The following is a 14,805-nucleotide window of genomic DNA, read 5'->3' as shown; positions in this document are numbered from 1 at the left end:
AATTATATCGAAAATTTTGTTAGACATATAATTCATTTTTAATCTCCTCTAATAATATTTCAGGAGACTTTATCCCAAACCGTACCTTCAACCGAGGTCCAGGATTGCAGGAGCGTACTTAGTCGAGTACTAAATGTTCCTGAGTATTCCGGTCGTGTGAGGGGTAAGGGTTTTGGTGTGACTCCGTCGTCATTTTATAAAAAAACAAAAACAAAAAATCCTACCAACAAAGAGGTGATGGAGACCTTGGCGGAGTTAAGGGCACAAGTACTCCAACTGCAAAACGAGAATGCAAGGTATAGAGAGGAAAGGTGCGCTTCTGAGGCAAAAGATACTAGTGACCGAGCTAGTATCAATCATCAACCGAAATTTCCCGAGGTAATTATATATGTTATTATGAAATTAAAATAGCACTTTTTTACTTGACACATATACAAGTTAACAATAACATTTATTATTGGTTTAGGGCATTTCACCTTGTCAGCTGTATCTATCGTCACCAACTTATCGCATGGTTGGCAAGGGAAAAATGCACAATACTTCGGGTGAATTACTTCACCATAATCCCCTCCCGGTGGGATTTATGAAAGTTTCGGTTGACCTCGTATTAGATACGGACGCCCGTCTACCATTACCTGACGTTGTTTCAGAGACAACGTTGATGCGAGATGCAGTCGGATCCTTTGTTGGTTGGCCGTCAGATCTAATTTTCCTTGATGCCGAGGTATATATGTTCTAAATGATTATGAATATTTAGTATTCACATTTCAATTCAGCTACAATTATGATATTTAATCAATTATATGGTAATGTTAGACTCCTACAAGACCCACACATAAAGTTGGTAAAGGGATTTCAAGACGCATCGAGTCGGTTGCATCTCAAAAAGAGGTACAAATATATATACCCATTGAATTATATACGCAACGATTCTGTTGCATCACAAAGAGTCATGATTTATTTTATATGAATTTTTAGGTTCCCGGTCGAGAGTTGAAAAGCGCTGCTAAGGATATTCCAACGACGTCCGGGACAAAATCTCAAATTATGATGCGTCTTGAGAAAATGGTGGAGGAGTCCGATATTATGCATGGGGCCATTCGTACTATAGATTTTGATGAAGGTGTTTTCGGAGCTGCTCATTTCGAAATAATTGGAAAGGAGGACTTCCAACAACTTTTTGAACACACCGAATTGGGCATCGCTGTCATTCATACATACATATGGTACTCCGATCAATCTATAATTTACTTAGTTGAACAATTTATTTACACATTTCAATGAGTAGTCTAATGTTTATTATGTTTCTATTTAAGGTATATGTATGTAACATTGATGCGGGGAACTGAATTGTGTAACCGTTTCAATTTTATTGCTGCTTCCCGTATCAATGCAACGTTAATAACGAATAATCCAACATCCGTAAAGAATGATCTAGTCGATAGATTCATGGCGGCCGACGATAATACTACACCCAGTTTGTATTTTTTACCGTTTAATTCTGGCAACGGGTTAGATTTTCTTTCTAATAATTTCATTCTAATCTATGTATATCTTTTACGTAGAAAATTTTCAATTATCTAAATTTTTGTTTTATTTTACAGTGGTCACTGGGTGTTGGTTGCTATGGATCTTTCGAGACTAATAGTGTATTATCTCGATTCTTTATCGGGTGATTGGAGTAAATATCCGAATATGAAGAAGACGGTTGACGCGTAAGTGAAATTCCCCTAAATATTCGTGTGTATTTGTATATTTAATTATGTCTGTCAGATTGATCTCAATATACGTTTTTATTTTGTTAGGGCAATAATAAAATTTAGATTGAAAAAGAAATACCGCAATAGGAAGGACATTACCTGGATCAGAGTTCAGGTATATATTAAGTATCTTATTTTTGCTTATAATAGTGTTTGTTTTTTTGCTTATAATAGTGTTTGTAAGAAATTAACTATATATATATTGTTTGTTTTTCTGTGTAGTGTCCTCAGCAAAATAATTCGGTCGATTGCGGATTTTTTGTAATGAGATTTATGAGAGACATCATTGCGTTGAATCGTATAGACATCCCAAAAATGGTATGGAATAATAACTTAGGGTTTATTTTAATATTATCGGATATTTCATCTAATTTGTTACTAAATCATGAATATGTTTTATTCTCTTAATTGTAGTACTTTGAGGAATACAAAACTTACTCAAGAGCAAATTTGGATGAAATCAAGGATGAATTGTGTCAATTCATTGTTGATCAAAGAATCATATAGCTAGGTTGTATATTGTTGTACATATATGTATGGAATGTTGTTGTTGTATGCTGTTGTTGTATATATGTTGTATATTGTTGTTGTAATTTTACTAAATCATGAATATGTTGTTGTATATTATTGATCAAAGAATCATATATTAATGTTGTATATATGGAGGATTAATGTTGTATATAAATGGATTCATGTTGTATATATCAATGGATTAATGGTGTATAACATTGGATTAAAGGATGAAATCAATATGAATTTTACACTTTTGCAGCATGCGAACAGGTTACCAATTAAATATCCACTGTTTTTCAAACAATTTTTTTTAAAATAACTAACACTTTAGAGGGCGCTTTGTCCAGAAAGCGCCCTCTAAACACTTTACATTGACAACTTTAGAGGGCGCTTTTTCCTGAAAGCGCCCTCTAAACACTTTACATTGACAACTTTAGAGGGCGCTTTTTCCTGAAAGCGCCCTCTAAACACTTTACATTGACAACTTTAGAGGGCGCTTTTTCCTGAAAGCGCCCTCTAAACACTTTACATTGACAACTTTAGAGGGCGCTTTCTCCAGGAAAACAAAGCGCTGTCTTTACCTATGTCAGCGCCAGATTAGAGGGCGCTTAAAAGCGCTGTTATAGGCCAAAATAAGCGCCCTCTATTCCCTTATTTGGCGTAGTGTTTCTTGAATCGTTAATATCATATGTCGTTTGATTTTTGAAGTTGTCATCTTTTACACCGCTGGATAGTTATCATCATCAAAAACAACTCACGGTTATACATACACATCACATAGATCCACAAATGAATCCCCTTTTATAAACAATACAATGACTATTTATTGCATCGACTATATAACACATATCTTATCTTCAATTTCTACAAACTAGAACCTGCCTTAACTAACTTTAATCTTTTCTTATATGTTTTCAAAATAATTTATTAAACGTAGATTTGTGTTTCTTCGAATTCCCGTCTATAATAACTTTTGTTTTTTTTAATGTGACCTTAACACTTTTCACTTTCGTAATACTTTTCAGTTTCTAACTCTATTTTCGAAGTGTATTTAAAATTGAATTCCAACTTCTACTTCATTAAACTTTTTCAAGAACTTTCAAACTATTATATTTTTTATATGAAAATCTCATATGAATTACTCCACTAAACTCAAACTTAAAATTCAAATTGTACATATACGTTTCTAAAATGAACCTTATGCTAGGTTTCATATTCATGGCCATATTTTGATATTTAGAGAGATGCATCTAGCTACCTTTACGAATCTAGTTCTTATCTATACACTCTGTGAATGTTATCGTCGTTGTCACTTGTAGATACTTGGATTCAAAGTTTTCAACTTCACTTACTTGTTTTTACTAAGAAAAAGACTCCACTGACATGTTGCATATGGAAGCCAACTCATGATTGAAGAAGAAGTTCCCAGCCGACATCTTGAGACACATAATGTTAAAGACATTACCGACATCTAAATGCACATAAGACAGTATTAGACTAAAATCCATTTCTCTTTTACATGGGCTCTACACATTCCAAAAATGGATAAATTCTGATCACTATAAATGTGATTACGTACAAAAAATATATATGATGAGATTCTTAAACTAGATTATACAGTAAGCTGTTATTGTCATTATTATTATAAGTGTCTTTAGAGTTTTATAGCATAAGTTGTACCTATTTATTTCTTATTAGATTAAATTAGATTTGGACAATTGATAATTTAAACCCCACCTATAAAAGTGGAAGGAGAGGTGGTTATTATTTTAAGCATAATTGTGTTCATAATGATGATTATGTAAAAACTTAACTAAAATTTTAAAAGATAATGTTATTTAAACACAAATTGAGATATTAAAGTGAAACGTCTATAATATACTGTTCACTGTATTAACGGTTTTTTGTTTTTTAATAACAAAAAATATTCTCTTAGTGAATGAATCTCTTTATGTAGGAGAAAACAATAGAGCTCGTGTCTCTGATTCTCTAAAAAGTAACTATGAATTCTTTCAATTTTAAAGATTAAGTTATTTATATTATGGGTAGTGGGATGAAATTGGATCTCTCTAATTTTTTCTCTATGTTCTCTCTAATGTGTAATTATTTATTATTGGATTAATCTAATAGTAAAAAAATAATAAAGAGAAAAATATCATTTAAAGAAGAGAAAGCAATATATTATTTTTAATTTTTTTTATATTTTCTTTATATATAACTAGAGAATACAAAATACTATAAAAAAGACCACAATACTCATATAGTTTGTTGATATATACCTTGCTTTTTTCTTCATTTTAATATCTTTTATAAAATAAATATTTTTATTTGATAATAATTAAAATATTTGTATATATATTTAATCAGTTAATTAAATTAATTTTTATGTTTAATAAAAATGAGAATAATCAAAATAATAATTATTTATTTTAAAAATCATAGGATAAATGTATTTAAGTAAAAAATAATTAAATTTAATATTTTATAATATTGTCAAATTAAAAATAATAATAATTATAAATCAATTCAATTTATCATACTTTACTGTTTAACATTATTTTTCTGAAAACATGTGTTAAGATAAATGTTAAAGAGTATAATTTATATATGAAAAAACTATTTTTCATTAATTTAATTAGTTAATTTAACTATTTTTGTATTTTTTAAATAAAAATAAAAATAACTATAATGTTATGAAAATTATATACAAATATATATTTGTGGTTGGAGAATAAAATTAATGTCTTTATTTCTTATTGTCAACATAAAAATAAAACAAAAACTTATAATATATCAACTACCGGAAAGTTTCACACTTTAAATTTTTAATACTTTTTCATTTAAAGATGAGTTATTATAAAAATCATTTAAACATACAACTCATACATACAGTGAAAAAAAATAAAACACCATAGTTTTTTTATAATAATAAAGATAGATTTTAGTTTTTAATTTTTATTTATAGGAAAGAAAATTATTATTTTATCTTCTTAAATAATTTTAAAATATTCTTCATTTAGTAACAATCAGTTTGAGTTGATTGTTTTAGAATTAATATTACAAAAATTAAAGAAAATTAACGTTGTCATTTATAATAATTTATTTATCTTAAATATTGAATTAATAAATGAAAATAAAAAAATTAAAATTGATACATCTTTCTCTCTTCTTTAAATAACATTTGTTTTTCTTTCTTAGCGGGATAGATAGTTGATGAGAGATTTTTTTTTCTTCAATTTTTCAATAAATAAGTGTTTTTTATGACGAGAAATACTTGCATAAAAACACACATAAATTTATATTTTTAGAAATATCCGATAAGAAGAGAGAAAATTTTAAATTTATTTTAAATTTAATTTTTTTTAGATAGAATCATGGAGTGGTTGTGATATTAAAGAGAGTGAAATTTTTTTATTTATTTTTTAATTAATAAAAAAATTATGATTCATGGTTGTTTCTATATAATTTTTTTTCCTCTTATGACTTAACAAACCACAACCACCGTTAGACCTGTGATGGATATAGGTTTATTCTCTCTTATAACTATTTTATGTCACCTTTGAGCTGATTGGTTTCTCTCTATCACCTAATAAAAAATATTCTAATCCATGATTATTTAAATACATATAAGTTAAAGATTGTTAATTAGACCTAAGTCAATTCATAAACCTTAATTAAGTAGTTGGTTTTAGAAACATGAGAACGGAAACACTATTAAATTAGTTCTTTTCCAACCTTGATGAAATGCACAAGCATATGGCATATATACAAGTTAAGAAAGTTATGGCAGATATATAATCACATTGCTTATAAGGTAAAAATATATCATCCCATTTAATTTCAAATTCTATAACTCTAGAAGCATAAATATATTTTTTAAAGACTAAACATATTTGACTAAAAAAACCAACAATTTACCATCAGAAACATTACATTCAATGATATAATTCCAAGTCAGTGATTTTTATGTCGATCCAAGTAAATAATTCAATATAAAACAACAAACAATATAGTGCCAATTTACAGTATTGTTATTTAGCTACATTGATTGGGGTAACACAGTGTTGAATGTGACCCACAACACAGATTTATCAATATTTCAAGATTTTTTTCACACTATATAAACATCTTAACTCACCCAATTATTATAAGTGGAACGTGAAGCAGCAGTAGCATGCTGCAGTAGTACAACCTTTGAAACATGGGTAACTATGTTATAGCCAATGTTTTAATCCTTTTCTTAAACTTGAGTACCTTACTCAATGTTCTTGCTGCTCCATATTGTCCTACACCATCTCCTAAGCCACCAAAGCACCACACTCCAATTGTTAAGCACCCGGTTGAAAAGCCACCAAAGCATCATCCTCCTAAACCATCACCAAAACCACCACATGTTACAAACCCTCCTCATTATCCTAAACCTCCAACAGTACATCCACCTCACGTTCCAAAACCCCCAACAGTGCACCCACCTTATGTACCAAAACATCCGCCCCCTATTGTGAGACCACCTCATGGTCCAAAACCACCGGTTGCGCCAATAAGGCCACCATATGGTCCTACGCCACCTGTTGTGAGACCACCTCATGTTCCGAAACCACCTGTTGCGCCAGTAACGCCACCATATGGTCCTACCCCACCTGTGGTGACACCACCTCATGTTCCAAAACCACCCATTGCGCCAATAACACCACCATATAGTCCTACGCCAAAACCACCAGTTATTAGTCCGCCAACACCAACACCGCCAGTCGTTACACCACCAACACCAAAACCGCCAACAACTGCTCCCCCAACACCACCAGTGATTACACCACCAACACCAACCCCACCAGTTATTACACCACCAACACCAACACCGCCAGTGATTACACCACCAACACCAAAACCGCCAACAACTACTCCCCCAACACCACCAGTGATTACACCACCAACACCAACACCACCAGTTATTACTCCGCCAACACCAACACCGCCAGTGATTACACCACCAACACCAAAACCGCCAACAACTACTCCACCAACACCAACACCACCAGTTATTAGTCCGCCAACACCAACACCGCCAGTGATTACACCACCAACACCAAAACCGCCAACAACTACTCCACCAACACCACCAGTGATTACACCACCAACACCAACACCACCAGTTATTAGTCCGCCAACACCAACACCGCCAGTGATTACACCACCAACACCAAAACCGCCAACAACTACTCCACCAACACCACCAGTGATTACACCACCAACACCAACACCACCAGTTATTACTCCGCCAACACCAACACCGCCAGTGATTACACCACCAACACCAAAACCGCCAACAACTACTCCACCAACACCACCAGTGATTACACCTCCAACACCAACACCACCAGTGATTACACCACCAACACCAACACCACCAGTTATTACTCCGCCAACACCAACACCGCCAGTGATTACACCACCAACACCAAAACCGCCAACAACTACTCCACCAACACCACCAGTGATTACACCTCCAACACCAACACCACCAATTATTACTCCGCCAACACCAACACCGCCAGTGATTACACCACCAACACCAAAACCGCCAACAACTACTCCACCAACACCACCAGTGATTACACCACCAACACCAACACCACCGGTTATTACTCCGCCAACACCAACACCGCCAGTGATTACACCACCAACACCAAAACCGCCAACAACTACTCCACCAACACCACCAGTGATTACACCTCCAACACCAACACCACCAGTGATTACACCACCAACACCAACACCACCAGTTATTACTCCGCCAACACCAACACCGCCAGTGATTACACCACCAACACCAAAACCGCCAACAACTACTCCACCAACACCACCAGTGATTACACCTCCAACACCAACACCACCAATTATTACTCCGCCAACACCAACACCGCCAGTGATTACACCACCAACACCAAAACCGCCAACAACTACTCCACCAACACCACCAGTGATTACACCACCAACACCAACACCACCAGTTATTACTCCGCCAACACCAACACCGCCAGTGATTACACCACCAACACCAAAACCGCCAACAACTACTCCACCAACACCACCAGTGATTACACCACCAACACCAAAACCACCAGTTATTAGTCCTCCAACACCAACACCGCCAGTGATTACACCACCAACACCAAAACCTCCAACAACTACTCCACCAACACCACCAGTGATTACACCACCAACTCCAACACCACCAGTTATTACTCCGCCAACACCAACACCGCCAGTGATTACACCACCAACACCAAAACCTCCAACAACTACTCCACCAACACCACCAGTGATTACACCACCAACACCAACACCACCAGTTATTACTCCGCCAACACCAACACCGCCAGTGATTACACCACCAACACCAAAACCTCCAACAACTACTCCACCAGCACCACCAGTGATTACACCACCAACACCAAAACCACCAGTTATTAGTCCGCCAACACCAACACCTCCAGTGATTACACCACCAACACCAAAACCCCCAACAACTACTCCACCAACACCACCAGTGATTACACCACCAACACCAACACCACCAGTTATTACTCCGCCAACACCAACACCGCCAGTGATTACACCACCAACACCAAAACCGCCAACAACTACTCCACCAACACCACCAGTGATTACACCTCCAACACCAACACCACCGATTATTACTCCACCAACACCAACACCGCCAGTGATTACACCACCAACACCACCAGTGATTACACCACCAACACCAAAACCACCAGTTATTACTCCGCCAACACCAACACCTCCAGTGATTACACCACCAACACCAAAACCGCCAACAACTACTCCCCCAACACCACCAGTGATTACACCACCAACACCAACACCACCAGTTATTACTCCGCCAACACCAACACCGCCAGTGATTACACCACCAACACCAAAACCGCCAACAACTACTCCACCAACACCACCAGTGATTACACCACCAACTCCAACTCCCCCAGTTATTACTCCGCCAACACCAACACCGCCAGTGATTACACCACCAACACCAAAACCTCCAACAACTACTCCACCAACACCACCAGTGATTACACCACCAACACCAACACCACCAGTAATTACTCCGCCAACACCAACACCGCCAGTGATTACACCACCAACACCAAAACCGCCAACAACTACTCCACCAACACCACCAGTGATTACACCACCAACACCAACACCACCAGTTATTAGTCCGCCAACACCAACACCGCCAGTGATTACACCACCAACACCAAAACCGCCAACAACTACTCCACCAACACCACCAGTGATTACACCACCAACACCAAAACCGCCAACAACTACTCCACCAACACCACCAGTGATTACACCACCAACACCAAAACCACCAGTTATTAGTCCGCCAACACCAACACCGCCAGTGATTACACCTCCAACCCCAAAGCCTCCAACAACTACTCCACCAACACCACCGGTGATTACACCACCAACACCAAAACCACCAGTTATTACTCCGCCAACACCAACACCGCCAGTGATTACACCACCAACACCAAAACCGCCAACAACTACTCCACCAACACCACCAGTGATTACACCACCAACACCACCTGTGATTACACCACCAACACCAAAACCACCAGTTATTACTCCGCCAACACCAACACCGCCAGTGATTACACCACCAACACCAAAACCTCCAACAACTACTCCACCAACACCCCCAGTGATTACACCTCCAACACCAAAACCACCCGTTATTAGTCCGCCAACACCAACACCGCCAATGATTACACCACCAACACCAAAACCGCCAACAACTACTCCACCAACACCACCAGTGATTACACCACCAACACCAAAACCACCAGTTATTAGTCCGCCAACACCAACACCGCCAGTGATTACACCACCAACCCCAAAACCTCCAACAACTACTCCACCAACGCCACCGGTGATTACACCACCAACACCAAAACCACCAGTTATTACTCCGCCAACACCAACACCGCCAGTGATTACACCACCAACACCAAAACCTCCAACAACTACTCCACCAACACCACCGGTGATTACACCACCAACACCAAAACCACCAGTTATTACTCCGCCAACACCAACACCGCCAGTGATTACACCACCAACACCAAAACCTCCAACAACTACTCCACCAACACCACCAGTGATTACACCACCAACACCAAAACCACCAGTTATTACTCCGCCAACACCAACACCGCCAGTGATTACACCACCAACACCAAAACCTCCAACAACTACTCCACCAACACCACCAGTGATTACACCACCAACACCAAAACCACCCGTTATTAGTCCGCCAACACCAACACCGCCAGTGATTACACCACCAACACCAAAACCGCCAACAATTACTCCACCAACACCACCAGTGATTACACCACCAACACCAACACCACCAGTTATTACTCCGCCAACACCAACACCGCCAGTGATTACACCACCAACACCAAAACCGCCAACAACTACTCCACCAACACCACCAGTGATTACACCCCCAACACCAACACCACCGATTATTACTCCACCAACACCAACACCGCCAGTGATTACACCACCAACACCAAAACCTCCAACAACTACTCCACCAACACCACCAGTGATTACACCACCAACACCAAAACCACCCGTTATTAGTCCGCCAACACCAACACCGCCAGTGATTACACCACCAACACCAAAACCGCCAACAATTACTCCACCAACACCACCAATGATTACACCACCAACACCAACACCACCAGTTATTACTCCGCCAACACCAACACCGCCAGTAATTACACCACCAACACCAAAACCGCCAACAACTACTCCCCCAACACCACCAGTGATTACACCACCAACCCCAAAACCACCAGTCATTAGTCCGCCAACACCAACACCGCCAGTGATTACACCACCAACACCAAAACCGCCAACAACTACTCCACCAACACCACCAGTGATTACACCACCAACACCAAAACCACCAGTTATTACTCCGCCAACACCAACACCGCCAGTGATTACACCACCAACACCAAAACCTCCAACAACTACTCCACCAACACCACCGGTGATTACACCACCAACACCAAAACCACCAGTTATTACTCCGCCAACACCAACACCGCCAGTGATTACACCACCAACACCAAAACCGCCAACAATTACTCCACCAACACCACCAGTGATTACACCACCAACACCAACACCACCAGTTATTACTCCGCCAACACCAACACCGCCAGTAATTACACCACCAACACCAAAACCGCCAACAATTACTCCCCCAACACCACCAGTGATTACACCACCAACCCCAAAACCACCAGTCATTAGTCCGCCAACACCAACACCGCCAGTGATTACACCACCAACACCAAAACCGCCAACAACTACTCCACCAACACCACCAGTGATTACACCACCAACACCAAAACCACCAGTTATTACTCCGCCAACACCAACACCGCCAGTTATTACACCACCAACACCAAAACCTCCAACAACTACTCCACCAACACCACCAGTGATTACACCACCAACACCAAAACCACCCGTTATTAGTCCTCCAACACCAACACCGCCAGTGATTACACCACCAACACCAAAACCGCCAACAATTCCTCCACCAACACCACCAGTGATTACACCACCAACACCAACACCACCAGTTATTACTCCGCCAACACCAACACCGCCAGTGATTACACCACCAACACCAAAACCGCCAACAACTACTCCCCCAACACCACCAGTGATTACACCACCAACACCAAAACCACCAGTTATTAGTCCGCCCACACCAACACCGCCAGTGATTACACCACCAACACCAAAACCGCCAACAACTACTCCACCAACACCACCAGTGATTACACCACCAACACCAAAACCACCAGTTATTACTCCGCCAACACCAACACCGCCAGTGATTACACCACCAACACCAAAACCACCCGTTATTAGTCCGCCAACACCAACACCGCCAATGATTACACCACCAACACCGCCTTCTGGATCACCGTGTCCACCACAAGCACAAGCAACATGCCCGATTGATGCTTTGAAATTGGGTGCATGTGTTGATGTTCTTGGTGGAATCATACATATTGGAATTGGTGGTAGTGCTAAGCAGACATGTTGTCCGTTGATTCAAGGACTTGCGGATTTAGATGCTGCTGTCTGTCTCTGCAGCACTATCAAACTCAAGCTTCTCAATGTAAACCTTGTTTTACCCATTGCTCTTCAGCTTCTAGTTGATTGTGGCAAACATCCACCAGAAGGATTTAAGTGTCCAGCATAGTGCACTTTTGCTTGCTAGTAATTCATACATCTAGTACCTTTGTAGTTTTGAGGTAATTCTACTTTCTATTAGTAAAATTCTACTAATAAAAGTTTCGTACATGCAGTTTCTTAATTTAAGTTTTATACTAAGTGACTTAGCTGTGTGTTAATGTTTACAGGAATTGCATGAATATTATTAGGTTGCTTGGAATAAGGTTATCGTACACAAGTTGAAAGAGAAGTATTGAAGGAATTCTCATTGCTTATCAAGTTGTTGTAGGATACCACAAATAAAGGCCAAGAATGTAGTAGAAGTACTGTGATGAAAATTGTGTAACTGAGTACTAGTAAATTTTATGCACTTCATAGGTAGTCGTTCTCATGCAATATGAGATACCTTTTGATTTTATGATCAGCATTGTCAATCGAAAATCCAAAGCATTGCTTGAATACTTTTATATTTCCTATCTGAGTGTTGATTATTAAAAGTGCATATTCAAACCGTATATATTATCGTCAACAGATTATTTGCTTTTGTTAGCATGTCACAAAGTGTTTGACAGCAACAAATTTGTTGGACACAATCATTAATCTTGAAGCAACAAATTTGTTGGACACAATCATTAATCTTGAAACAATTTGTCAAAGGAAATGTGTCTGGGAATGAATTTGAAAATAAGAAGTATTTCACACCCGAATAGAATAGAGGTGATAATTTGACTTATCTCGAGTGGATACTGTATAAAATATTCAAATGCATACGATAAAAACCCGCAAAATAGATACGACCATAGACTTGGATAATTACCTACTAAAATAAATGAATATGAGTATAAATATTGACATCTTAATACTTATTTTGTCTTATACTCGCAGAATATATATTTATAAATTTTAATTTATATTATTATAAAAAAAATATATGTCTATCGATTTAAAAAAAATATTAATATTAAACTATTACGTATTTTAATATAAATATTTGTTTATTTTATAATTTCAATAAAAAATTTAAAACTTTTTTAACATTGTTAAAAACTTAAAATCATTTAATATTTTATAATTGATCAATTTATTTTAATTAAAAATATGGATAACAAATATAGGTATGGATACTTACGTATCAATAAAATGTGCATATAAGTACTAATGCTAGTGATCAAACAAATATGAATTTAGGTACGAAAATTATTTTAAAAATATTTTTAAACGTGGATATGGAGACATGTACTACTATATCATGTTCAAATTCTATTAATTGTCATAAGTAAAGTTGGATCATAGTGTTGAGAATCTAGGTTTAGGGTAATCTAGATGTACCTTTTTCATCTCAACTTAATTTAATTGTAAGTAAAATTGATGTTTTTTTTCAATGCTTAACTTCTTTAAAGTTAGTTTGGTCGCTGTGTTTAATTGTTTTTGTAATTTTGGTTAAGAACTATGGATGTTATATTCTACATAGCTGAAAACTTTTGTGTGTTGTTGTGTGAAATAAAAATGTTAAAGTCTCATATTTACTTATTTTATACATTTTGTTGGTGAAGAATCTACATTCCTTATTTACCTACCTTGATTTGTTTTCCAACACTGTATAAGTAACACTTAAACACTAAAAACTACTTATAAGTTTTTTTTACATTAATGCTATTTTGATATTTTTTAATTGTCGAAACGTCAACTTTTTTTTTATATTTTTTCTTCTCTGTTTTCCACCATCAATCTTTATGTTTTCAAATTTGTCAAATTCTTCCCCTTCTTTCGACTTGCAAAATTAATGAGTTAATATAAATCGATTTTCAAACTCTTTTTGAAATTCAAAAACAACAAAATAAAATAATTTAAGAAATATATTATATATATATATATATATATATATATATATATATATATATATATAATATATATATATATATATATATATATATATATATATATATATATATTCATGGTTTCTCACTTTACACCTTACTTTTTTTTATGGTATATATATATATATATATATATATATATATATATATATATATATATATATATATATATATATATATATATATATATATATATATATATATATATATATATATATAGTGCAAAAAATCTTAAGAGTACAAGCGGAAAGTGGTGGGACATAAAAGATATCAAACCAAACCAATCCGACAATTAAAATAGAGAGTTTCTTAATGTACCCTATATATTTCTTACGCACCACATG

At 36.7% G+C, this 14,805-nt stretch overlaps 1 protein-coding gene across 1 annotated transcript; it reads left to right on the top strand.

Annotated features, from left to right (window-relative positions):
- The first annotated feature begins 6,430 nt into the window (after positions 1-6,430).
- LOC127083355 (uncharacterized) lies at positions 6,431-13,051 on the top strand. Its single transcript, XM_051023661.1, has 2 exons — positions 6,431-12,664; positions 12,773-13,051. The coding sequence occupies exon 1, from the start codon at positions 6,475-6,477 to the stop codon at positions 12,610-12,612; it is 6,138 nt and encodes a 2,045-aa protein (XP_050879618.1). The 5' UTR covers positions 6,431-6,474; the 3' UTR covers positions 12,613-12,664; positions 12,773-13,051.
- Positions 13,052-14,805: the final 1,754 nt, after the last annotated feature.

This window comes from Lathyrus oleraceus, chromosome 5 (assembly GCF_024323335.1).
Source record: "Lathyrus oleraceus cultivar Zhongwan6 chromosome 5, CAAS_Psat_ZW6_1.0, whole genome shotgun sequence".
Lineage (NCBI taxonomy): Eukaryota > Viridiplantae > Streptophyta > Magnoliopsida > Fabales > Fabaceae > Lathyrus > Lathyrus oleraceus.
This window is presented reverse-complemented; position numbering and strand designations above follow the sequence as displayed.

Bases quoted from the DNA above. Each gene is read 5' to 3' on its own strand.
- LOC127083355 (XM_051023661.1), top strand. From the start codon at position 6,475: ATGGGTAACTATGTTATAGCCAATGTTTTAATCCTTTTCTTAAACTTG.